The sequence below is a fragment of the Artibeus jamaicensis genome, unplaced genomic scaffold (genome assembly GCF_021234435.1).
Source record: "Artibeus jamaicensis isolate MK-2021 breed Jamaican fruit bat unplaced genomic scaffold, CSHL_Jam_final contig_327, whole genome shotgun sequence".
Classification (NCBI taxonomy): domain Eukaryota; kingdom Metazoa; phylum Chordata; class Mammalia; order Chiroptera; family Phyllostomidae; genus Artibeus; species Artibeus jamaicensis.
Window position 1 is genome coordinate 3222270 of NW_026521772.1, and position 25718 is coordinate 3247987.

The window sequence follows — 25718 nt, forward strand, 5'->3', positions numbered from 1 at the left end:
GGGACTTTGGAACCCAACCCAAGTCTCTCATCTCAGCAGCCAAGGCACCCCAGGCTCGAAGCTGCAGTGACAGCCCAGACCTGCCTGGGGGTCCTGGGCATTGTGACCTCAGCTGTGCCCCACACAGAGGCGGCCGTCCCGCCCTTTCCTTGGCCTGTAGTCAGCACAGGACAGTGGCCTGGTCACAGGCCGGTCGTGGGGAAAGAACACTCTGGCCTCCTCCATCATGTCGGCCAAGAGAGCAGGACTGAAGAAAACAAACCCGGTAAAGGAGACACAGCTGCACCTCCGAGCTCCCGCTGAGTGGGGAAAGGGGGTGGGCCGGGGTGCAGGGTCTGCCTGATGAATCCTTAGCTTATTTCATCTGTCCTGAGCATGAAGGGGCCTCTTGGCCTGGAAGGAAGGTGGGGTGACTCCTGGCCTTGGGGTGGGACGGAGAGGGGCCTCCGCTGACTCAGGACACAGGGCACCGAGCCACACCCAGGCCACTCTGGGGACGTGACCCCACGCCAGGCCTATGCCAGGCCCGCATCTCATGGCCTGTCTCAGGTGTACAATTACAGAGCCATCCCCACTTTACAGAGGAGGAAGTGGAGGCCAGAGAGACTGAACTTGCCCACCGGCCGGTAGGGAGAACAGCTAAGATTAGAACCGAAATGTGTGCACCTGAGGCAGTGCTCGCATGGCCTCCCGACGGCTCCCTGGAAGTGCTTCCCCGCCCAGGCAGGCCTGGGGGATGGGGTCTGGGGGGAGGGGGAGGGGGAGGCAGGCGCATGCTCATCCACATGTGTGATAGCAGGACAGAACTGAGCTGTCTTGCCTGGGGGCTTAGGGGACATGCAGGCCCAAGGTCTAGCACAGCTGGACAGGCAGGGCTGGGCGAGGGCTCCTGCAAGCGGGGGAAGCCTCCCAGCCGGGGTACCTGACGGGCGGAATCCCCACTGCCCTTCTCTGCAGAGCAAGAACTACAAGGCCGTTTGCCTGGAGTTGAAGCCGGAGCCGATCAAAGTAAGAAGCCGTTTTGAGGCTGTGCTGGCAGCCAGCCGAGAGCCCTGGGGAGGTGACTTGGAGTCAGGGGTCATTCTCTGTTGCTGGTGGCCAAGACCTGTGCCAGGGGCTGGGGCTCATTGAGAGACAGACGAGCTCCCCGCTTGCATAGAACATCACACTAATAACTAATCAGACACATACACAAATACGAAAAATCCAGTAGTGTCACCGCCGTACAGAGGAGTGACACAGGGAGCCCGGACAGGAAGGCTGCGGCAGACGGGGTCAGGAAAGGCCTTCCTCTGAGCCGGGGGCTGGAGGACCTGACTCCGGCCCCTTGGAGGCACGGTGGGCAGGGGCGGGCAGAGAACGCAGGGGCCTGGGGCTCAGAGCTGAGGCCCCGGGGGGCAGTGGGGTGGAGGAGCTCAGAGAGAACTGAAGGGTGGAGGTGAGGCCACCAGCTGTCACCTGTCTCCCCTGGCCCAGAGGGAGACACAGAAACTGGGGGGATCCCTCCTGCCCTACCTACCCCACAGCTGCGATTTCCAGCACTCTGTGCTTCTGGTTTTAATCAACAGACATGTGACTACAAAGGAATTAAACCAGAAGGGCCATTTACCAAAACGGGGGGTACTCAGGAGCTAAAGGTAAGCGTGTGAACCCAGGCGGTAGGGTGGGATCGGCCCACTGAAGGGGGGTTGCGACAGGGGTGGGGGCGGGGTGCAGCAGAACAACGTCCATTGGGAAGAACTGTGGGTAACAACGATTGTGCTTTGGGCCCTGTGACTTCGTTCCCTCAGGTTCTTTTTGTTTGTTTCTTTTAACTCTTCATTTTGAAACAATTTCGGACTTACAGAAAACTTTTAAAAATGGCACAATGAATTGTAGTGTCCTGTCCCCCAGATTCCCAACTGTTGGCATTTTATCACGGTCCTCCCCATATATATATATACCTCACAACGGTTAGTTTCCTGAACAGTGAGAGGGCATGCTTCTCTCAAATTTTAGTGTGAGTTTCCTAAAAACAAGAACACTCTGTTATATGGCCACGGCAAAATTCTCAAAATATTAAAATCAGGAAATTAACATCGATACTCCACTCCTCCACAGCCCTTATGCTAATTTCAACCATTATCCACTGATATCTTTTGTGACAAAAGAAAAAAACAGCTTTTTTTTTTTTGTCTGGGACCCAACCTGGGATCACACGTGCATCCAGGTTCCGGGTCCCTTTCGCCTCCTGACATCTGGAACTGTTCTTCAACCTCTGTCTCTTGGGACAGTGACATTTTTGAGGCCTGCAGACCGTTCGCTTTGTGGAATGACCCTCACTTTGGGCCGCCTGTGCCTCACAGAAGAATCGGAGGCACCCAATGTCTGCACGTCCCTCCACCCTGTTAGCTCCCTTTCTGTCCTCCCGAATGGGACGTGTCTCTCTGTCCCTCCCCTGGCAGGGTCCCTTCCATCCGAGACATTCTTTACTCCTTCTCTTCCCTCCTTTATTTCCTCAGAATGAACTCAGAGAGGTGAAGGAAGAGCTCAAGGAAAAAATGGAGGAGATAAAACAGGTAACGGGATGAGACTTCTCAGAACTTGGAGGTAAAGGGTGTCTTCCAGGAAAGCTCAATGTGTAACTCTGAGCAGCGACAGACATCAGGAATTTCATGGAAAAACCTCTCGAAGGAGCTCTGCCCAGGCCTCTGCGTGTCAGGCAGCTCAGGATTATCTATCTCTTACTTGTCCGATGGGTAGACCCAGTGTTTGAATGCTAAGGACTCTCTGAGGGGTCTTATGGGTGAGGTTGGGAAGACACATATAACATTGGCGGGGGGCACTGATTGGAATTTGGGGGCAGCCAGGGACCAGTTCAGTTCTTCTAGTCACATGCCCCGAGTAAGCGGCAGGGCCACACCTCTCTTCCTGCCTGTTTGATGGCATCACCTGGAGCACCCGCAGGGAGAAAGGGGTGCTCCAGCGAGAAGGCCCAATTGGCGCTGTGGTCTGAGCTCCGCAAGAAGCCTGGGGGTAGGTCCAAGTTCGGCCCAGGCTGGCGGTGGTGGTCACTTTCTGGTACCTGCACCCCTGGTCCCTTCATTGGCCCCCTGGGGAAGAACGCGGCTTTAATAGGCCGTGATTGGTCTATTCCACGAGCTTCATCCAGCTCCCTCCAGCAGGCAGCTGCTGCCCTTGACTTAGCACGCCTCCAGAGTGACTCCACAGTCGGTGATGTGCCCTGTGCCTTTCTTCCTTGTTAGATAAAAGATGTAATGGACAAGGATTTCGATAAACTGCAGGAATTTGTGGAGATTATGAAGGTAAGCATTGACTTGAGTGCCTCCCCTGGGCCAGCACCAGACTAGGATTCTGGAAAGAGACATCAGACCAGGTCCCAGACTCTACTGCAAGAAAGAATGAACACATGAGTGACGGGCTAAATGATAATAGGATGTCAGTTCATCGAGAGTTTAGAGCAGTAAGGGAGGAATGTGGTCTGCGGTAACCAGAAAGGTCCTTCTCGGGAGAGGGCATCTCCAGGTGAGCTTGGAAGGCTGCATTAGAAGCTGGATGCAGACCTAACCAAAAGCCCAGTCAGATTATTTCTGAACTCAGTGGTCACTAGGAGGGTCATCAGGTTTGGGGATCATGGTTCGCAGACTTTGCTGCGTTTCAAAATCACCAGAACAAATAAGGAAAAGAGAGCTCAGGTCCTCTGCTTTTATATTATTTTAAAGTTTTTAAAAATTTATTTGTATTTTAAATTTTATTATTACTATTTAATCCTCACCCGAGGACATGTATTTATTAATTTGAGAGAGAGAGGAGGAAGGAGAGAGAGACATCGATCAGTTGCCTCCTGTCCACGCTCCAACCGGGAATGGAACCTGCAAACCTTTCGGTGTGAGGGACAATGCTCCAACGGACTGAGCCATCTGGCCAGGGCGAGCCCAAGTCCCATTTGGATAGGTCTTGTAGCCTTGGATTTTTCTCCCAGTCTCCAGGTGAAAGTTTGAGAGCCACCAATGGAGAAGCATAAACGGCAAAAGCAGATACCTATAAAATTTCCAGAGTAGTAGCTACCCCTACAAGGTATTAAAATTCACCCAAAAGCCACAACAATCAAATCAAGGTTATCCTTCAGCCCAAGGATAACCAGCAGAGAAAACCCTGGAACAGCTTTTCTGCTGGGGTTGCAATGATCATACCTGTGAGGCTTTCTAAGGTTCACACTCCCAGGCCCGGGCCCAGGTGGACCAGTGGGAGCAGATACTTCACACTCGGAGTGGCAGTGACATTTGCCACTGGAGAGAGCGGGGCCCTCAGCACTGCAGCTGCGCCCAGGCGTTGCCTGCACTGGGACTCGGACCTCCCTGTACCCAGGCTGCGCCCCAATACCGCACCAGAACCCCTTGGGGTGAGGTCCGGGTCAGTGGTTTTTCAAGTGCCCCTTGTGATTCCATTGTATGCTCTAGTTTGGGAACCTCGGCTCTGTAAAATTTAAAATAGGAGAAAGATGGTTTTTTAAAGGTCAGTGAGAAGGGAAGTGTTATGTAATAATATTAACCTTGCATATATGAAGAGAAAACTTAATTCAGTCAATTCTGAATTGACTGAAGCTGGAAGAGTCTACAAAGTGAATTTAAATGCTAAAAACCAATAAAAAGAAAGTATATGTAATAAGTATTTAACCAGAGGTTCTAAGCATGATACAATGGAAGAAATCACAAAGGAAATATTGGTATATTTAACAATTATGAAGATTGAAATTAGAACAGAACAGCCTCATAAACAATTAAAAAGAAAACAATAGTTTTGGAGAAACTGATTTTTCACAAACACAGGATAGACACAGACACAAAGTTTTTTATCTGTAATGTGTGGAGCTCACACAAATCGGTAAGAACCAGATAGAAAAATGGGGAAAGAGCAGGAACAAAAAATCCACACAAGAGAATATAACTAAAAAGCAATAAACATTAAAAGAGTTTACCTTGGGAGTAATCCAATGAATGCAAATGAAAACAATAATTAGATAAGTGTCACATTTGAATAAGCAGTTTTAATCTATGATGACTACAGAATAAGATAGGAATGCTCAGTACTGCTGATCAGAGTTCAAATTTGTAAAACACTGAAAAAGGAGCCCCAGTGGGTCAGGCATCATCCCACAAAGCAAAAGGTCACCGGTTTGATTCTGGTCAGGGCATGAGCCTGAGTTGCAGATTCTGTCCCCTGACCAAGACGGGGCCCAGACGGGGCCCAGACGGGGCCCAGACGGGGCGTATACGAGAAGCAACCAATCAGTGTTTCTCTCTCATATGGACGTTTCTCTCCCTCTCTTTCTTCCTCCCTTACCCTCTCTCTAAAATCAAAATCTTTTTAAAAAAAGTGTTGAACCCCCTAGACTCATCAATTTCACTTCTTAGAATTTAACCTCTAATATGATCAAAAAGTGCCAGCATGGATGGATGTACATGTACATGTGTATACCACACACATACAGTAGAATACACTGGAAAATAACCACAATTTTAACAGTAGAGAAAAAGCCAAATAAATGATGTTATATCCATACAATGAAAATCGGGAACTATTAGACAGCATTTAAAAAGAACACTTATAATGAGAAGTAAAAAAAGCAAGATACAAGTAATGTATACAAGCTGACCTCACTTCAGTGGGAAAAAAAAAACAACAGGTAAATGAACATAGAGAAAAAGACTGGGAAGAACGAGACCCAAAGGATTGTTGCTGTTTCTAGGTGATGGTAATTTCTTCTTTTGTGTTCCTCCGTATTCTGCAGATTTTCTGCAAGGGCAGTGCTATTTCCATAGTGAAATGCAAACACAGGGTGGGGGGCCGTTGGTGAGTAGGACTGGGCAGCGGAGGCAGGAAGGAGGCTATTTTGGGCCCGGGCACAGCTTGCGCACAGCATGGAGGCAGGAGGAACGTGGAGCGCGTCACCGTCAGCAGGGAGATCTGTCTACAAAGTGGGGTCACTTGGGGAAACTGAAATGAAATGGACGGGGCACCGAGGCAGGGGGGCGGGAAGGCTGCTAAAAGGTAGACAGACGCGTTGGGACTTGGCCGTGCCAGCAGCCAGGGGCCTCTGGAGGTGCTTCATCAAAGAACATGCCAGCAGCAGCATTTCATAAAGCTGCCGGGCAGCTGCTTGCTAGGCGGCCTTGGCGCCCAGGGGAGCAGGTGGGGGTCACCTGGAGCAAAAATATCAGACAGGCAGCCGCATCCGGCTCAAGGCGGAGAAAACCCGGCCAGGTGTAGGACAAAAGGAAAGGGTGAGTCAGATGCATTGAAGGGAAAACAGCATTCTGGTGACCAATTCCATGCAGAGAAAGAAAGAGAGGCCACCAGCTGTGAGAGCACCAGAGCTTTAATCTGTGTGATTAGAAGACAGTGGTGACGATGACAAGGGTAGTCAGGAAATAGAAGTAATTTAGAAGAGAACCTCAGGGGGTCAGTTGGGACCTGAGGAGTTAGAAATGACGGCCAGACTTGTCAGAATATGGGATGTTTTGACTCTGGTGCTTTGGATGCAGGAGAAATTTTGACTTCAAGCATATTTTGACTCTACTTCTGGTCGTAAATATTTTATTCAAAATTTAAACTAATGTTTCAAACTGCTTTTCACGGTGTTTTTTTTGAAATCATCTTCACCCAGACAATATAATTTTTTGATCAAGTTTTTACCACAGTTCAGTAAACTTTGATTTTTTTAATTACAATTATTTTCCTTGAAGCAAATTATTTTCAGTTTACATGTTATAATATTTGACCCAACCTTGTTATGCCCATTACTGTCTATGATAGCATCTGCCATCTTAGACTCTCTTTAGGGACTACTTATTATTCCTACCCAACTTTCCCAGGTCACATTTATAGGCCTACACTTTGCCAGGAAGATTTTGCCACTTTTCAGTTCCTAGTAAATCGTAACAGGTGAGGGGCCATTTGAGCTACTGCCAGTTTCATTTCGTATTTACCATTTTTGCCAGGAACTGGGTAAAAGATGGAGCGAACAAACACACTGGATCCGGGTGCGTGTTGGGGGGTCAAAATGTTGGCGTCAAAGCGTCTTTTGCAGGGTTGGGGGGCGTCACACGGTTGCCTGTCTTGGTTCTGCCATTGCAAGCCTGGAGCCAAGGCGGATAACGGTTTCATCCGAGTGTGAGTGAGAGTTCAGGCGAAACAACTCCTAGTCTCCGACTCACCTGGGGACTTTGCACAAGCCCCTAGGGACTCTACCTGTTGCTCAGCCCCATCATGGAAAGGGGGAGGTGGCCCATGTCAGGTACACCCTGAAAGCCACCGTGCCCGAGGCCAGCGGGCATTCCTCGGAAGTAAGGTGCTGAGGCGTGATCTCTGAGTGGAGGAGAAAGGGGGTCCAAAGGCCCTTCAGGACGTAGCTTCTCACTTTGAATTCTCTCTTGAAGGAAATGCAGAAGGATATGGATGAGAAGATGGATGTTTTAATAAATATACAGAGAAACAACAAGCTGTAAGTATAACCCTCACCCTCTCTCCTCATCCCTAAAGAATCTTCCCCTTCACTTCGCTAATTGTCCTCGGGGTTCAAGGACTTTCAGACGCTTCAAGGAGCTGTCTTGCTGTCTCTGGCCCCAGTGGCTGGGAGTTAAGGCCGTCCCTGGCCACCTGTGCTGCCGTGATCTCCTTGTCATGTTGGAAATTGTCTCCCCATCTCCGCCCCTCCCTGACTGCCCAGTCTGCTTAGAAGAGGACCAAAGGACCATCAGGGCCTCAGGCTGATAGGAAAGCCTGACATGGACTCACATCTCCGGCTCAGGAAACTGGAGGGAGCTGACGGAGCATCGCTGGCTGTTCACAAGAAGCACACGGCGCTGCAGAAGCCCAAAAAAGACCCGCTGGGTTCCCTCCATCAGTGTGGGACCTGCTGTGTGAGTGAAGCCTGCCCCGCCCTGCTCTGCTGGGGAGCTGCCCCCAGGGCTCCTGCCCCTCCCTCTCCTCCCCTGGGCCTCTCCACTCACCCCGGTACCTCTAGCAGTAAGGGAAGCGGCTGCAACCCTCTGCAGGCCCTCTCTGGGGCCTTGCCCGCTAGGCCTGGGACATCCAAAGTCATGAGCAAGCAGGACGCAACTCTGGATGTGCCTGCCCCCAAGTGCCACTGTATTTGTTCTGTCCTTTCCTGTAGCCAAACTTGACGGGGTGCCCAGCAGTCTGGCCATCTTGGACCAGGGAAAAATGATCTTTCTTGTGCCGTTTCTGTCCTCTACAAGAGACATGTTTGTTGTGTGCCCTAAAGAACAGCTACAATCAGGGGTAGGTGGATCCAGGCGAGACGTGCCTTGTCTCAGTCGGGCGTCCGGGGGTCCCAGAGGCAGTGCGGCGCTCAGGCCAAGTTCGCATCAGGCCTCGCCTGTGCCCCTGCAGACTCCGCCCCCACCACCTCCCCGCAGTCTCAGAGGAGGCTGGGCCCCAGCCCGAGGGCTCCCGTGGAGGGGCCGGTGCCTTGCCAGCGGCTGGCCTGCCCTCGCCTCAGGTGTCTGCCTCCCCCCTCTGGCAGGACACCTTCACGCCAGGCCTGGGCATCTTCCTCATCCTCTGCATCTGGAGCTGCTTTCTGGTGTATGTGTACTTCAACCTCCGCGTGACCGAGGAGGACATGCTTCCCACTTAGCACCGCACCTACTGGAGCTCCGGTTCGCCCTCTCCCCACTCCTTGAGCCGCACAGCGAAGGCTGTGGCCCCCCCCCTTCCATCCCAAGCCGCCCCGGGCCTGGCTCCACCTGAATTAAAAGCTTCATCGAAATCTGAAGGGGGTGTCACCAACCTTGAGTGTGCAAAGGGTGTTACTTTCTTGTTCTAAATCTGCGTATTTCAGATTCCAACCCCCTGTTCCTGGTCATCCTGGAGGGTTATTCCCTGCAAAACACTATCTGTCTCTCGACTCTACCTCGTTCTGCAAAAGCCGCAGGTCGGAAGAGAGGGGAGGCCCCGAATATATCAGACGCCTTTCTGTCTGGTGACAGGAGACACCCCCACTGCCCTGTCTACCCCCTCCCTCCATGTCCTTGCCTCCTGCATTGTGTGGGTGCGGGGGGAGACCCAAGACTTTGGGGCAGTGTACGGAGACCTCAGACCCAGGGTCTAGCGTACAGGAGGGCTCAGGACCTGGTGCTCGCAGGTGCCCTGGGGCTCTGAGGATCCACCCTCCTTACCCTCTGGCAGGTCTCCTCCCTCCTCCCCCACCAAAAGGATACAGATCCCTTGAGAGGCCTAAGGCCTTTGCAAAGGCAGGGGAGAGCACTTGACCTCCAATGGGGCACTCTGTCCTTGCCCCAAGTCCTGGGCAGAGGAGGCTTGGTTGCCAGCTTGAAGCGAGAGTCAGGAAAGATACAGAGGAAGCAGGGTTTCAGTGAGCCATTCTGCCTTGGGTGTGATTCTTGGCTCCAGTCCGATGGAGGATGAATTCATGGGATTTCATACTTTATTTTGCAGTAGCTCTTGCTTGTTTCATCTCTTTGCCAGGCTGGCCGCTTCGACTTCTAGACACTGTAGTCAATAACCGATCAAGTACTTCACTGCTACATAGTGATGAGCGATGTACTGGGCACTGCAGACATACATTTAAAAAACAGACAAAAACCAAAAAAACGCAGAGGCCTTGCCCTCAAGGAGCTCATAGTTTCAAAGGAGATGATAAACATGTATATTAAAGTGTGAACCGTAAGTAAATAATCTCGAGGATCATAAACATGCAATGAAAGCAGAGGTGGGCAGGAGGGGGAAAGAGAGGAGGGTGGGTGGGTGCAGCCTGAGTCATTTCCCTGCTGCTGTCCCGGAGGGCCACACATCTGGTGGCCGAAGACGACTCAGAAGGGGCCTCTCTGGGCTGAAACCCAGACGTCGGCCGGCCTGCACACCTTCCGGAGGCTCTGGGGAGGGTCTGTTTCTCTGCCTTTTCAGCTCCCGGAAGCTGCCTGCACTCCTTCCCAGGCCCCTTCCACCCTCAGAGCCAGCAATGGCCGGGCCGGCCTTTCTCATTCTGCATCTCTGACACCGGTTGACACTGGTCTTCCCCGGCCACCAGCGCCCACGTTTGAGACCCCTGTGGTTGTGTAGGTCCCGCCTGGTAGCAGCGGACACTCTCCTTGTGTTAAGGTCAGTTGCTGAGCAAATGTCTTTTCCTTTGCTGCATAACAGAACGTATGCACAGGTTCTAAAACACGGCATCTTCAGGGGCTCTTATTCTGCCTATCGCAAGGGACTCACCAGACGCTGTCACTTGACTACCACACCCTGCAACACTTGGGGGAACACCTCACTGCTCAGTTCTGTGCTGCAGTGTTTTCAAGTAGCCCCACTAACTACTTGATGCTCTTTCAAGAGGAGCCTAAACCCGCTCCCCTGAGTGAGAGTCAGACATTCTGACCTGCTTCTAACAACCTGCATATGGCAGACATGATGGCGTGTGGCTCCCAAGACGAGGTTGGAAAAGACATGCCCGCTTCCACCGTGCTCTCTCTCAGACACGCATTCCCAAAGGGAATCTGACTGGGCAGGTTGGGCTGGCTCCCCACCTTGGTCTGATCAGCTGGGCTCTGTGGCACGAAGAAGTGGGGGTGCAGGCTGGGGAGACACCCCCCAAGAGTCTCTGTACCCGGGACAGGAACAGCATCTCTGGCAGAAGAGACAAGATTAAGTGTCATTCTATTGCAGGTGAGATGACCTTGAGACCTGCAGGAAAAAGCACAAGCTCTCCAGCAAAGCTGGCTCACATGCAGCATCCGCAGGAGTGACGGGCGGTGGCTTCCCGAAGGTCCATCCCCAAGGATGACCGGTTTGACAGCCAGGCAGACCTGTCCCCTCAACACACACACACACACATGCACACACACTTGTTCTTCTGTTGCCTCTGGTTGAATGGTGTGAAACTCAGGCACTGGGGAGCTTGGGAAGGGGCCAGGGCCAGGGCCAGCCGAGACCACTGCCCCCAGTCCTAGGGCTTGACAAACACCACAGGGTCATTTGCACAAAGACTCAATGGCTCAGCACATCCTGGCAGCTCTGGGTCCCTGAGGACTGTGTCTTAGTTCTTCAAACTGGCAGCTGCTGAGATTTGGAAACACATGGGGGGCAAGGTGGCCCCGACATCGAGTGTCCAGAGCTGCCCTCGTCAGGTCTTCCTCATCCCACGAGCCAGTGTGCACACAGGTCACAGCTGGGTGTGTGCGTTTGCAGACAGCATCCGGCCTGGAAATCTGGCTGGCCAGGGAAGTTCACCTGGGAGCATCCCCACCTCCCCAACGCCTGCTTGGTCCTGCAGGGACCCACGTGGGAAGAGTCCCCTACTGACACTCAGGGACCTTTAGGCATGTCCACAGCACTAAGGGGACCCACAAGTCCTGAGGGGTCAAGAGGTCCAACAGGGAAGGGAGCAAAAGTTCAGGCAACAAACATTTCTTGAGAGCCCACCAAGGCCGGGCTCGGACCTCCATGCTGAGGATGAAGCTGCAGACAACACAGGTCCTGCCTCTAGACTGCCACGCTGCATGGAGAGGACAGACTGGTGCAGGCGGCACCTGGTGAGGGGGTGGGGACTTCCCTGAATGCCCAAGTGGCGCAGCACTTGAAGGGCTGTGTAGAGGCAGAGGGCGGTCCAGCCGGGGTGATGGGGGCGTCAGGGAGGTAAAAGGATGGGGTGAGCAAAGGCAAGGGCGTGGGGATGTGAAGGGCACAGCTGGGACCTTAGATTACAGGTTTGCAGATGGGGATGGGGGCAGGGACGCCGGAAATCTGAGCTCAGACCTGACGTGCAGGGTCTTGAACAGCAGCAGGCTGAGGAGTTTGGTTGGGATCCCATAAGCAGCAGGCACTGGGTAAGATTTTTGAGCAAGGCAGGGAGTTGGAGTGGAAAGCAGGGGTTAAGGGCTGAGCACCTGGAAGGGGCGTGCCCGATAGGTTCCCTCGGGCGGGGGAGGAGGAGCCACAGGAGTGGAAGAAAGTGGACAGAAACTCTTACAAATGTCCGGGATCCGGATGCTGAGAGCCTGAGTCAGGGTGTGTGTGGAAACTGGGGGGTCAAGAATGAGCGCCGGAATGTTATAAAGATGCATGGGAATTGGCAGCTCGGTTGCCCTGGGAGGGACAGAGAAAATGTCCAACTTGAGTGCCTGTGTGTTACCGAGGCCAGAAACTGGGGGCGTCAGCCATGCGGCCGCACAGGCGCCAGGCATCAGTGGTGGGCGGTGAATGAACTCCGTGCTGTCTCTGCCCGTAAGGACCGCCCCTTTTCTTCTCTCGTCCCTGGCTCTTCCAGGAAAGGTCCCGAGAGCCATCAAGGAGACACGTCACAGATGGCGCTACAGACTCCAGTGAGCCTGTGCTTTTTCTGGAGGCCTCAATGTCCCCTCCTGGGGAAGGGAATTTTACTCAGCGCTGTCTCTTCTGCCGAAGGTGCCATCCCTGCCCTGCCCTGCCCTGTGTACAGAGCCTCTGGAGGGCTGGGCCCCCACTTCTCTGCGCTAAGGAACCCAGCCGATCAGACCAAGCTGGATATCCAACCCCAGCTGCTCCACCAGGTTTCTCTCCCTGGGAATCTGGAATGGGAGTTTGGCGAGACTCAGCAGAGCCCCCAAACAGGGGCCGCATGATTGGGAGCTAGAGAGGCATCGGCAACCACTGGCCAACACAGCAGAGAAAGCTGATCTATAGAAAGAGAAAACCAGTTGGCAGAGACAGAGAATGAAGCGGGGAAGCTGAGAGTAGAGACCCACGCAGCCCCAGAGCGGGGGTGGTCTCGGTCTGGCCCCAGCCCAGCCCTGGCAGTGTGAGAGCCCCAGACACCTGGCTGAAGTGCCCGAATCTGTTTAATCAGAGTGGCTTTCTGCCGCCACCAATCAAGCCTGAGCTAAGAATCTCGGAGACCGTCTGATCCAATCTCTGCCACTTACAGTGACAGTCTGCGGCCCAGAGAGGGGCAGTGAGGTGCCCACGGCCACACAGCCAAATGGAAGCAAAGCCAGGACCGGAGCTGGGTATTCTGACTCCAGCCCTGTGCTCTTTGCCCCCTTTGCTCTGTGGCTCTCTGGGGCCAGTGGCACTGCCCAGGGGAGGGAGGTGAGGCTGGGGCACAGAACTGGGGTCAGCCGGGTCTGGAACAAGCCAGTAAGCCTGGTGCAGCCGCAGTAAATCCCTTCACCTCTCTGAGACTCAGCGTTCCCATCTGGGGATAATAACCCCTAATCCACCCTGGGTTGTGAGGGCTCAATGAGAGTCCAGGCAGAGGAATTCGGTGTTTTGAAATGCCATGGCAACGATGATGATAAGGTCAGAACTGCCTTTCCTTGATTAAAAGGCCTCCAGTTCTCAGTGGCAGTTTCCTGACACGCAGACCAACCCCGGCCACAGCTGGGCGTGCACTGCAGTGAACATTGCTCTGCTTTAATTAAGAAATAAACAAATGACCCGTAGCTGCTCTGGCAGGAGGAAGGATGTGTGGGAAGGAAATCAAACAAGAGGAAAATACACAAATGGGTGGGGACCGGGATGGATGTTCTAGGGCACAGAACGGGTCCCTTGTGACACAGCATCTCACTCCTGTAACCTCAGCGCACGTGGCAGGTGGCTCTCCCCAGCCCACCCACGGGTGACAGGTGCTGCAGCCCAGGCCATGACCCCAGCAGGCACCAGAGGGATGAGGAGGAGGGAATGAGTCATTTGGCCACAATCCGGAGGGCAGGGAAGGGCCGGCCGCACAGGAGGCCAGGCTGCATCATCCATGCATCACTGCGTGGCTCCCTTCCCCCGGGTCCCAGGCCCCCAGCAGCCCCCAGTGGTGGACGAGCATGGGCTCGGGCGTCTGGCACCCTATCCCATGGGGACCCCAGACCAGTCTCTCTCTGACTCAACAGGTCCGATCACACCCCCATGACAATGAGCTTCCCGCCCACCTTCCTAAATGGGGGCCACGCCGATTGCCTTTCTGTTCCGAGGCTTCGGTATTTCAAAGGCGATTTGTCCTCCTCTGTGTGTGTCAAGGTGACCTTTGCAGCTTCTGTTTACATTAAAATGCAACCAAAGTGAGCTCCGTCCCCAGGACTGAGACTAAACAGCCAGCCCAAAAGCCCAGTTGTCACAGCAGAGGACCTGGAAGGTAGAGAAGCACCCTCAGTGGGTTACACAATGGAAAGGGGGGTGGGGCTCAGTCCTTTTGAAACTTTTAATATTGATATCAGCTTCTAAAAGTGGTGGCAAAGGAGGGTTCTGTTTTTTGTCTTGTTTTGTTTTTAAGATTATTTAGTTAGTTAATTTTAGACAGAGGGGAAGGGAGGGAGAGAAACATCAGTGTGTGGTTGCCTCTCACGCACCCACCACTGGGGACCTGGCCTGCAAACCAGGCATGTGCCCTGACTGGGAATCGAACCGGAAACCCTTTGGTTCACAGGCTGGTCCTCAATCCACTGAGCCACACCAGCCAGGGCTCTGTTTTGACGTTTGATGAGCTATGACTCTGTGGGGTGACAGGCGGCTCTGGGATGAGCCCACTTGGTACAGTGTTTGCGACGGCCCTTTGTGAGACACACCAGATGCCTGAAGAGAGAGAGGGCAGACTGCAGATGGCTGCCAGGTTTTCACCAGAAGGGCATTCGTCATGGCGTCGTTTGTAATATACGCTGAAAAATCAGGAACTACGTAAGTGGACGCTAATTGACTAAATAACTCGTGGCGCGCCACTAAAATGGAACGCTGGACTGACAGTAAGAGTAGTATCTTGTCTAATTGTCTTTAACCCCATCAAGAGATGTTGATGACATAATGTTAAACAGGAAAAAAAAACAAATTATAAAACAGCATTAGAATCTAACCGACTCTCGGTAGAAATGTATGAGTGTGTGCACAGACAGCCATGCGTGAACCGCAAAGCCTGGGAGGAAGCACAGAAATAATAGCAGTGGTTAAATGCTTCTTCTGTCATTCTTGGTGTTTGGCTATCACTTCTAATGCTGCTACAGACGACATGTCTTATTCGTATCGTAAAAAGCAATTAGGGCCCCGGCTGGTGTGGCCCAGTGGATTGAGTGTGGGCTGCGAACCAAAGGGTCGCTGGTTTGATTCCCAGTCAGGGCATATGCCTGGGTTGTAGGTCAGTTCCCCAGTTAGGGAGCGCTCAAGAGACAACCACACATTGATGTTTCTCTCCCTCTCTTTCTCCCTCCCTTCCCTTCTCTCTAAAAATAAATAAATTAATTAAAAAAGCAATTAGGCTGTTTTAAAAGGAAGAGATGGGTGGCCCAGGAAGGACTGTTCAGAACAGAGACCCAGTCAGTTGGGATCTCCCAGAATATTTCCTGATGGAAAGCACCTCCGACCTTGCCATGTCCTGGAAGTGACCAGTGAAATTGTGCTGTATTCAATCCAGAGGAAGGGGCGAATTAATCCTGCCGAAAGGACGACAGGAAACACAATGAAAATGGCTGTGTATTTATAGCCGTGAGTGATACTGATTCAATATGTATCTTCCCACCACTTCCACCAGCGTCTCTGCCACCCCACACCCTCCCCTGGGCTGTTACAATGGCCTCGGAGTGTAGTAGGAGTCCTCTACAGTCTATTCTCAACAAGCCAAAGCTTTCCTATTAAAATGTTAGGTCATGTCACTGCAGTGCAGAGCTTTCCTGTGTTTTCCCATTTCCGTCAGAGCAAAATACAAAATCAGTGGGTTGCAAGTCCCTATAGTATCTACCCTGCCCCAGACACCCCCCCAACACACACACTATTCTCCCCGCCCCCCACCCCCCACCACTCTCTGGGCTTCAGCCGCACTGGTTCTCTGCTCATCTTTACATGAAGCAGGTACATGCTTGCCCCAGGGCCTTTGCACTTACCATGTTCCTTCCCAAGTCCTCAGCTCTGCAGGCCACCAGCTCCCTCCCTCAAAATGACCCCCTCAGTGACTTTCCCTAATGTTCTATACACATAACAATACCCCCACCCCAGCGTTTCTTCTCATCTTTCCTCTGCTTATTTTTCACTCTGGCACACTAATCGCCAATTCACATACCATATATTTTACTTGTCGTCTGTTTCTGCTGGAATTGTGAGCTCCTTGAGAACAATGTTTTGTTCCTGTCCCTGCTGTGTTTCAGGGCCTAGGGCAGTGCCAGGTGTGCAGCAGGGGACAGATGAACACTTCCTGAAAGGACACGTGAGTATAGATACTTGCCACATAATGGGCACTGCAGGCTCCGTGCTAAGAGCTTTGCCTGTGTTGTTTCATTTTATTCTTACAACAACTTGCGAAGTCTCTCTGTCTGTTAGTTATTCTATGACCTCATTCCACCTGCCCTTCTCCCTGTCTTGAATAGGATGAAACAGGCTGGGAGACAGGAGGTAATGAGTCATCTGTCCAAGGTCACAGAATAAATGGCAGAGTTGGAACCTGAACCTCAGCATTCTGACTTCAGAACCTATTTACTCTACACTCTTGCTTCTCACGATGTGGTTGCCCAGACCAGCAGCGTCAGCGTTATCTGGGAGCTTGTTAGAAATGCAGAGTCTCAGGCTGTATCCCAAACTTGCTGAAACATGATTGGCATTTTAACAAGACTCCGGGTGACCCCGGCACCCACTGAGGTCTGAGAAGCAGTGCCCTAGGCTATGTAGGTGGAGCATGAGGACCCTCACTCTGAACAAGGGGCTGCCCACAGTCTGGGTCAGTTTGGCCTTGGGTCTCATACCCCATAATGGGTTGTTCCCCTGCCCACTCCCCTCACACCCAGGAGCTCTTCTGTACCTGCCGTGGCTGTGCTGGAGGGATGCTGAAGAGGGCGTGGCCTTTGGCTTCCCAAATCAGCTGCCCTGTGGGCCTCTGGGGGGACCAGAGTGTCCCACTGATTAGCGAAAGCTCAGTGCCAGCCTCTGCCTAGGGAACAGGCCTTTGTAGACAGGGTTGCTTCTTTTTCTCAGAGGAAGGTCTCTCAGTTCGCTTGGGCAAAACCAGACCCATCCCTCTCAAAGCCCGTGAGAGGACCCAGTGGCGCCAGAGACGCTGCACTGGGCCTGCAGTAAAAGCTTTTTCTATTTGACACTTAAGTACTTGGATGAGTGTGGGGGGGGTGTTAAAACACACAACAAAACCTACTCTCAAGTCAGTTATTAATGCCTGGGAGCCCACTCTGACACCCATTTTTTATCACCAGGAGCTATTTTCCGACTTGACATTTATGAGGAATGGACCTGGAATGAAACCAGAAATCCTCATTCCCAGCCTCACCCAAGTGCAAAAGCCACTTATAAAAATACACCAGCAGAGGGCGCTGGGCCCCCATCATTCTCTGCCCACTGACCTCTCCAGAAGGAAAAGCTTAAAAAAAATTAAAAAAAAATCGACCCAAGAAAGGGTAACAGAGGAGACTGGAGCCTACACCCTGGGTCCCACCCTGGCTTCATCTTTGGAATACTGTAGGAGCTCAGGACACCCCTGATTTATGCCTGCAGGAAAGCCAGTAGTCTCCCACATGGTGACCAATTCTGAAAAGACACCCCCAAATCCAATATTTGGAACTCACAATGACGTTTCATTCGCTCCTTTGTTTACTTAGCCAGCATTTGTGGAACATCTGCTGTGACCAGGCCCGGGGCCAGCCCGTACATTTTCCCATAAAGTGATGCTACAACCACAGATTTGGAGGCTAGGCCCCAGAAACCTTTTAACACTTTAATAAGAGAAAAATGAACTAATGAGACCATTTTCTGTTCTGGGGTCAGAGAAAAGACATGGGGAAAGGACTGTGTAGCGAAGAGGCGAGAGACTGTGGGAAGAGAAGGAGGTCAAGAAAGAAGGAGGAAGAGTAACGAGACCCTGGGGAAGAAGAAGGGAAATTGGATTCCAACCCCTGCCCTCTGTATATAAAATATTGAACCTTCAAGGCTGTCTTTGGCATCCTCCCATTGCCATTTCCGGACCCTGGTTGGAACTCCTCTCTCCAGAGACTCGGGACTGCATGGGGCATGCCCAGAACCCCGGCAGCACAGGACAGAAACGGGCTTTCTCTCCACTCCCAGCCACACTTCCATGCCTGCAGCTGCCCTTGCCAGCTCAGTGTTGGTAGGACATCGACCCATTAAAGTAATGCACCCTGATGTGTGACAGACTGCCCCCCCACACACACATGAAACGTTGCATCCTTTAAAGAGTACCCAAAGTCACCTCTAACTGAACAATTCCCAGACGGTGGGCTGGAGAAACATAACAATTTCAGGCTGTTTGTGTGGGGGGGGGGGCGGGGGTTGTAAACCTTAGCCCTGCCAGCGGGTTTTCACACAGTATCTTAGAGGAGCTGGCGGGAGGGATTTCTGGGGTCATTGGCAAGTCAAGGATTTGCAGGTCCTATCTGTGAGCGGTTTTAGGTGTGACAGCGACTTCGTGTGTGTAATTCTGTGTGGACGAGGCCAGAGGGAGAAGGGCACTTCAGGGGAAAAGGATGCACTAAAGGGCTGGCTGCTGGAGAACCGCTGAGGCTGGAGAAAGGGCCTCCAGATATGGAGGGGACTCGCAGTGGTACCTGGAGCCCCGACTCTGCAAGGGCCACCACCTGGGAGGCTGGCCTCGCTGAGCCCGCCCTGTAGTCCTGCCACGTGGGAGCCACTGGGCGCATGCGCGGCGCGGCTCTGCGCATGCGCAGTTTCAGTCCTCGGCTGCTGCCGGGCCTGCGCAGAACGTCCTGCTTGGGGCGGCTGCTTGACGTCTGGGGTGCTCACTCCTCCAGTGCCCGCCCTTGGGAGGTGAGTGCAGACTGTTTTTCCCCTTTAGGGCAGGGGAAACAGTGCGACGTGGGTAGGACACTTGTGACAGGGTCCTTAACAAAGCAGACCCCTTCGTTGCTGCCCTGAGCGGGCGGTAATGGCGGCACTTGGAGGAGCCAAAGTCAAAGCGGTCCCTCAGGTGAGCCTCGTGCACGTCTTCGGCCTCCCCTGGGGACTCACTTGACAAGTCCACCAGCTCGTTGTTTCTCCAGAAGGGGCGGCTCGTTCCCCGGGCCTTGGTGTGGGAACGGGAAATCTGGGCACCTGTCCACGCAGAGGCCTTTCCCGCTGGGATGGCCCGGCCTGGGTCACTGCGCCTTTGCTAACGCCATTCCGACCTCCCGTCCTCCCGCTCCAAAGCTCCAGCCTCAGTGGTGACAGAAGTCGAACTAACGGCCGCCTTTAGGGTGGGGGGATGGCAGGGGAAAGTTCTCTGACAAGGTCCTGTACCTCCTAGGATTTCCACAGAAGAGCGTGTCTGCGAAAACGCGCACGTGCGTGTTCGTAGCTGCCGTAGTCTTGAGAGCCAAAGAGGTGGAGACAACCCACCAGCCCGTGGTGAAGAGATAAGCAAAAGGCAGTTTGTCCCTACAAAGGAATATTATTCCGCCATAAAAAGGGATGAAGTGCTGACACAGGCCACAACGTGGGTGGACTCTGGAAACATTATGCCAGACACGCAAGACTATGTATCGTAGGATTTCGTATCTCTGAAAAGTTAAAAGTAGGCAAATCCACAGAGGTAGAAAAGAGCGATTGCCAGAGGCTGGAGGAGGGGGCAATGGGGAGTGACTGCTAATGGACATGGGACTTCTATGCGGGGTGATGACAGTGTTCTGAAATGAGAGAGTGGCTGGTGTCTGTACAGCTCTGTGAGGGAACTAAAACTGAATTGTACGTTTTAAAGGGGTGAATTGCACGGTTATTTTACAGTGAATTATACCTCAAAAAAATTGTCAATCTGTACACGTATGATGTGTGCCCTTTGCTCTATGTATATCTTAATAGTTTCTAAAAGTTTACTTTAAAAGTGAAGGTGCCACTGCTGTTACTCTGGCTTCTGGTTTTTAAAAAAATTCCCTGCCATTGTCCCAGCAAAAAAGCCACCTCCTCTGTGAAGGCTCACTCACCCCGCCCTGGGCTCCCGTAGCATTTAATGTCACCACCCGGCTTGCTGTTGCTTGTAAAGCCTAGCCACTCGGTGTGGCCTGTGGGCCGGTGTCACTGCGTCCCTTGGGAGCTTGTTAGACGTGCAGCAGCTCGGGTCCCCCAAGTCTGCCAATCGAAGGTGGGGCCAGGCTGCAGGTGTGTTTGCTCACCTCCGAGGTGGGGGTGGAGATAGTGTGCCTAGTCAGCACCCTTCTCTTGAACAGAATCGAGTGTGAGAGCCGTCAGCCTCGCCTTGGCTGCTCATTGGAACCACCTGGAGGGCTCTGGCAACTCGGGCCCGGGCCTACCCTCGACTAATGAAAGCACCATCCTGCTGGAGGCCTGGGGCTTTGGTGGGTGCCCGGGTTGCCAGGGTTCCCAGGGGATTTGACCCACAGGAAGTCAGAGTGAGACTCTTGGTGTTAGGCGGAGTCGAGATTTCAGCTAGTCTGCTCGCATTTAAATATAGCTTCGTGAACGTGCTGGGAAAGGGTGGCAGCCACTGCCAGGTAAATGACAAACTGAGTTGACAGGTGAGATTCTGGGTGTCAACTTTCTTCTGTTTGCTGAGTCACCTGAGGTCACTTGGAGCCACTGTGTCCAACCCGAGTCACTTCTCTGTGGGTCTCTGGGGTGTGGCTAAGGTCCCAGGAAGCCGGAGGTTGGCTCCTGCGGGCTCAGCTGTGTAGGCTCCCAGGGCGGCAGGTTTCTGCAGCACAGATCAAGTACCACCGGTGAGCAGCTGGTTGGCAGAAGCCACGGTCTGGATGGTCTGGACGTAGCCAGGGGCAGGGGAACTGGCCTCCTGCCAAGTGCCAGGCTGTGAGTCAACCCCAGCAGCGCCAAGCCCAGATCCATCTCCACGGAAACCGAGTCCCTCCCCTCGGGATCTGGGTGCAGCACTGAATAGTGACTTTCATCAGTGCCACAATGGAAAGTTGAACTGGCTAATTGACAGGGAGCAGAGCGATTTAAAGTAAATGTGTCAGGAGCCACCGATCCCTGGTGGGTAGGGGCGGGGGAAGGGCAGTTTCTAAGCAGTCATGACACACGATGGGAAAATGTGATTCAGGCTTCCAAAATTCCATTCTCTGATAGTAGCTGTGGCCCAGAGCAAGGCCCCCTCCTGCCCCCGCCCACCAAGCAGAGGCAGGATGGACATCTCCCTGGTTGCCACGGGTGCTGCTTGGCCTCCATGCTGGTCCAGCAGGAGCCTGTCTCTTTTGGGCCCACCTTGGCCTAGAGGGAAGGCTTCTCCCTCCACCCTCCCAACCCCAACCCCAGGGTCTGTGACTAAGCTGACCTTCTACCATCCCATCCTTCTGCTTTGTCTCATCCTGCTCCCGGCGTGGGGAACCCCACCCTCGGGCCTTCCCTTTGCTTTGGCCCCTCCTGAGTTTCTGCTCTGACCACTGACCTACTCAGCATTGCTCATGGCTTCCTAGCTCTAGGTGGCCTTCTGCCTTGGCCTCTTTCCAGAACTCCCCTTCTCAGGCAGCCCTCCCAGCTGGGACCCAGCCTTCCTGGGGCCTTCTTCCCTCTGGGCCTGGCCCCAGAGGCCCTAGCATCAGTTCCCTTCCCTCAGGTGACAGTAGGCAGGGGTCTGTAACCTTTCAACCAAGCACATGGCCTGTAGAACACTGGGCCAAATGTAAGTTCTCTTCTGTCCCTGCAAGTTTCCCCTCACAGGCCAGAGCCCCCCAGGGGGCAGTGCCAAGAGAGGAAGCTGGAAAGCTCTGAAGGGGTGGGGAGAAGTGGGAGCACCAGGTGCCTTCAGCACCCGCAGGCCCTGATGGACCGACACCAGCACCCTGCCCCCCTCCGCTGCCAAAACCCAAAGCTCGGGTCGGGGAATCCCCGGAAGAGGATTCTGCTAGAAACTGGCAGCCGCAACAGACAAAGCTGCAGTAACAAATGCCCATTGTAGGCCCACATGGCAAGCTCCTTGATGGAAACCATAGAATGAGCTAGGCTTGCTTGCCTTTAAATTTAGAAACCATCTGGATTAAAGACATCACCTGGAGATGGATAAAAGGGCAGGACTCTGTGGACACGCTTCCTATTCCACACGGACCATCCAAAGCAAACAGTCTCCAACGCAGCACCCGTGGGGGAGGAGGAAGGGGCTGAGAGGGGAGCTTGCTCTGCACGGATGTTCCAAAGTGACTCATTGCTCCCCCTGTGGAGAGTGTGCTTCGTTAATGGTGTAGTGCCCACCTCATGCCCGTGGGGACGGTTCCGTGACCCAGGGAAGCTCTGTCTGAGGCTGGGCCAACCTCAGGGATGTGGGGACATCTGGTTGTTGCTGATGGTGAGGAGCTTGACAGGGACATGAGAATGGCCCATGATGTCTCCTGAGGCCCAGGAACACCCTGAGAGAGTGTGGAAGATGTTGCGTGTGTGCACATGTCATTCTTCTGGAGCAAGGTCAGGGCCCTCCTGGGACCCTCCGATGAAAACGGGCGCTGCTCTGCAACAGTATTTCCCCACGCCTCCCTGACGCTCCCGAGGCCTGATGGGACGCGCTGGAGGATCACTTTCCACCCCCTTCCATCCAGTTAGGTGCCATCCAGGCATTTAATCCCACCTTCCAACCTTCTGCTGGCCCCTCATTCCTTGTGATGGTGACCGTCCAGCCCCCAAGGCTCCCTCACTAGCACCCACAGCCAGTGCCATCCCCTTACTTGGGTGGTTAAAAGGCATCTCACTGCACACGGCCAAACCAGAACTCTTGATTCACCCCCCTCCCGAAGCCCCATCCTCCCCCAGTGTTCCCATTTACAGTAAATGATGTTCGTTTTCATAAAGAGGGAGACCCTCACACTGAGTGCAGATCCCAGCCTTTCCACTTGCTGTGTGACTTTGTGCGAAGTGATGAGCTCTCTGTGGCTCAGTTCCCTCCTCTATAAAATGGGGACAATAACAAACCTCACTCATTAAAGTGTTGTGAAATTTAAGCAGCTCTGAAATACGGCAAGGATTTAAAACAGTGCCCGGCCAGCAGTGAATATTCGCTGTTGTCATTCCTCCTGCTGCTCAGGACAAAATGCAAAGAGCGATCCTAAGGAGAGAGTCAAGATCAGGACTATATAAAATGGAGTCACCGTAGCCAAGCTGCTAAACGTGTTAACATTATAAAGGGTGAGGCTTGAGAAAAGGCCCATTCTTGTTCTAACTAGCCTGGGAACATGATTCTGTTGTGAAGGTTCCAGTCCTGTGTCAATACCTGGATATGCATCTGGTCCCCCTACCCCTGAAGGGCTGGTGTGGACATGCGCCTGACATCCATTATCCAGGCCACTGGTGGGACCACACCCCCTGGGGTCCACCTCCTGACTGCCTGTCCCCAGACTGATAAACCTGCCGGACCAGCCCTGGGGCTCCAAACGCAGGACTGTTCATTCTCAAGGATGTTCTTTTTACTATTAGGGCTTTTAACTTTTCTTTCTCCTTTGGAGCACTTCTGGGGTTTTATCTTGCTGTGTTCCCAGTTGGCAAATTCTTAAGACCCTTGAATAAATATCGTTTATTTCTAGCGAAGCCTGCAGAGCCTTTGAGTTCGTCCCACATCCCCTTCTTTCTCTTGCCCTTAGAGATCACATCCAAATCCATCAGCAACTCCTGTCCATTCCACTTTCCGATACACACCCTCCTCTGTCCACCTCCATTGCTACTGGTTGGTTCCAAGCCACAGTGTCACCTCTGGTGGCTCCTGAGCAGTCTCCTGCTTCTGTGAGGCCCATCCTCCCCATATCGGTTCTCCAAGTGGCCGCTGCACTGATCTTTTTAAAATGACAGATCCTACCCATCTCAGGCTCAGCACATAAGTCACATCCCTTCTGTGGCGAAAAGAACCCTCTCTGTTTCGGTCCTTGCTCCCTGCTCACCCCTCATCGCCCACCGGTTCCCTTCCCTCCTTGGCTCTGAATGTCGCTTGGTCCCTCCTTCACCCTTGTTGTTCCCTCTGCCTAGAATAATGCCAGAATAGAGGAGGTGGGACTGGGCCATTGGGTTAGGGTGGTGAGGGGAAATCCCTCTGAGGTGACAAATGGGCGCAGCCACATGAGCACCTGGCGTAGGGACGCAAACATAAACAACAAATGTTTCTCCACAGCAACGTGATTTTCTGTCATGGTGCTGTGAGGCTTCTACACCTCTGCGGGGAGGTAGCCACAGCTGCGAGGTAGTCTCAGGTGTGGGGACACAGGCTCCAGTGCCACCTCCCCATGTCACACACCTTCCTGTGTCACCTCAGCCAGGGCGCAGTGCCAAGAGCTGGTGGGCAGCTGAGCCGGTGGACTCAGGTGTTCCATTAGCGCCTGGCTGGAAGCAGCGTCCTCCGGGAGGGCAGGGGAACCCCACACCACCCCCCCTCTGCGAAGCCTCCCCCAGCCCTTGCCTGCTCCTCGGGTTGGGGAAGTTACCAGCGGAAAATGTCCCTTGGCGTGCTTTTTGGAGGCAGAGAGAAGGGCTCTGAGACCCACAGGACCCCAGGCGGGGTTTTGCGGACAACTACACTGGCAGGTTTCAGGGACTGAAGTATCATAAAGGTCAAGGGCAGCTCCGTGAATACATGGGTGCTTCTAAGCAACGTTTAACCTAGGCCCCCCAGACACGGCCTGGTAGCAGCACTGCTGACTGTGGACACTGCCGCAGGCTGCCCAACAGCACATGGACGCTTGAAATTTAAAGCGCCGCTGAAATAGTAGATCTTACTGTCTTCGTCCGCACTACAGGTTCTACTACCATTCGGGCTTCTTCTTTTGCTAAAAGTGGCTTCATTCCTTCCTGGCAGAGGAATGATAGCAACCTTACACCGGCATTGACCAGGCGCCAGACATTGTTCTTAATTGTCTGATCAGCCCTGAGAGGTGGGAGGCAGCTGGGCCCGCAGGGACATGCAGTTCCCGCGGAGCCCACTGGGGGGCGCGGGCGCAGCACTTTGCCCTGAGCTTGGGGCCACAATTGGGGCTGACTTGCAAACTTGGCTGGCAAACTCAGGAGCCCAGGGGCTTTGCAGCCTCGCCCCTGCTCGGTTCCACAAGGACCTTCCCTCTCTTTTCTTGCAACTTTTCTCCTGGGGGATTCCCATCTCACAGAGCAGGCTCTAAAGCCATGGGCTGAGTTAGCCACGGATGGACTGGAATGGGGGTGGGGGGATTAGGCTTGGGGGAGAAGGAGGTGCTTTCTAAGTGAAATGACGAGGCACAGGGTGATCTGTGGTCAAGGCCAGGCTTTTAGTCAGCCTTCTGAGTTTAATAGTTAGCCAGCCTGCTGCATCCTGATCTTGGGGTTCTTGTGCTGATGGTGGGATGAGAATAGGAGGTGTGAAGGGGGGCTCTGCCTGGTGGGGGAATCAAGGGTGGAGCCAGGAGTGGAGCGGCAGAGAGAAGAAGAGGACTAGACACCCGGTCAGGTAGGGTGCATGCCGGCTGCAGTATAGGGGGGCCCTTCCTCGCCCCCTTCCCACTCCACCCTTTCGTCTCCCATCAGAGCATCTTCTTGTCATCTTCCGAGTTTCTCAGATTCTGGTGGGAACCAGCCCTCTCCCTCTACGTCCGAGCTGACCCTTCTTCCACACCTGGCCGGGGAACCATTCAGCAAGTGTGTGTGCGGTTCCCTCCCTGTGGGGCAGCCAACGCACTGGTGCTTGCTGCGAGCACTGTCAGGAGAAGCTGGGAGTGGGCCCAACACCTCAGGGCACAAACTGCCAGCTGCCTCTTTGACATGCCCACACGGCTCCCAGTGTGCGCAGCAGGCTCCTAATAAAGGTTTAT

The 25718-nt window shown here is 53.4% G+C and overlaps 1 protein-coding gene across 1 annotated transcript; it reads left to right on the plus strand.

Annotated features, from left to right (window-relative positions):
- Positions 1-226: 226 nt before the first annotated feature.
- TEX35 (testis expressed 35) lies at positions 227-8308 on the plus strand. The gene is made up of 8 exons (XM_037145531.2): positions 227-265; positions 958-1008; positions 1569-1637; positions 2502-2558; positions 3246-3305; positions 7440-7504; positions 7730-7926; positions 8262-8308. The coding sequence occupies exons 1-8, from the start codon at positions 227-229 to the stop codon at positions 8306-8308; spliced, it is 585 nt and encodes a 194-aa protein (XP_037001426.2).
- Positions 8309-25718: the final 17410 nt, after the last annotated feature.

Bases quoted from the DNA above. Each gene is read 5' to 3' on its own strand.
- TEX35 (XM_037145531.2), top strand. From the start codon at position 227: ATGTCGGCCAAGAGAGCAGGACTGAAGAAAACAAACCCG. The intron at 266-957 runs GTAAAGGAGACA...CCTTCTCTGCAG, and splicing joins GACTGAAGAAAACAAACCCG to AGCAAGAACTACAAGGCCGT. The intron at 1,009-1,568 runs GTAAGAAGCCGT...TTTAATCAACAG, and splicing joins TGAAGCCGGAGCCGATCAAA to ACATGTGACTACAAAGGAAT.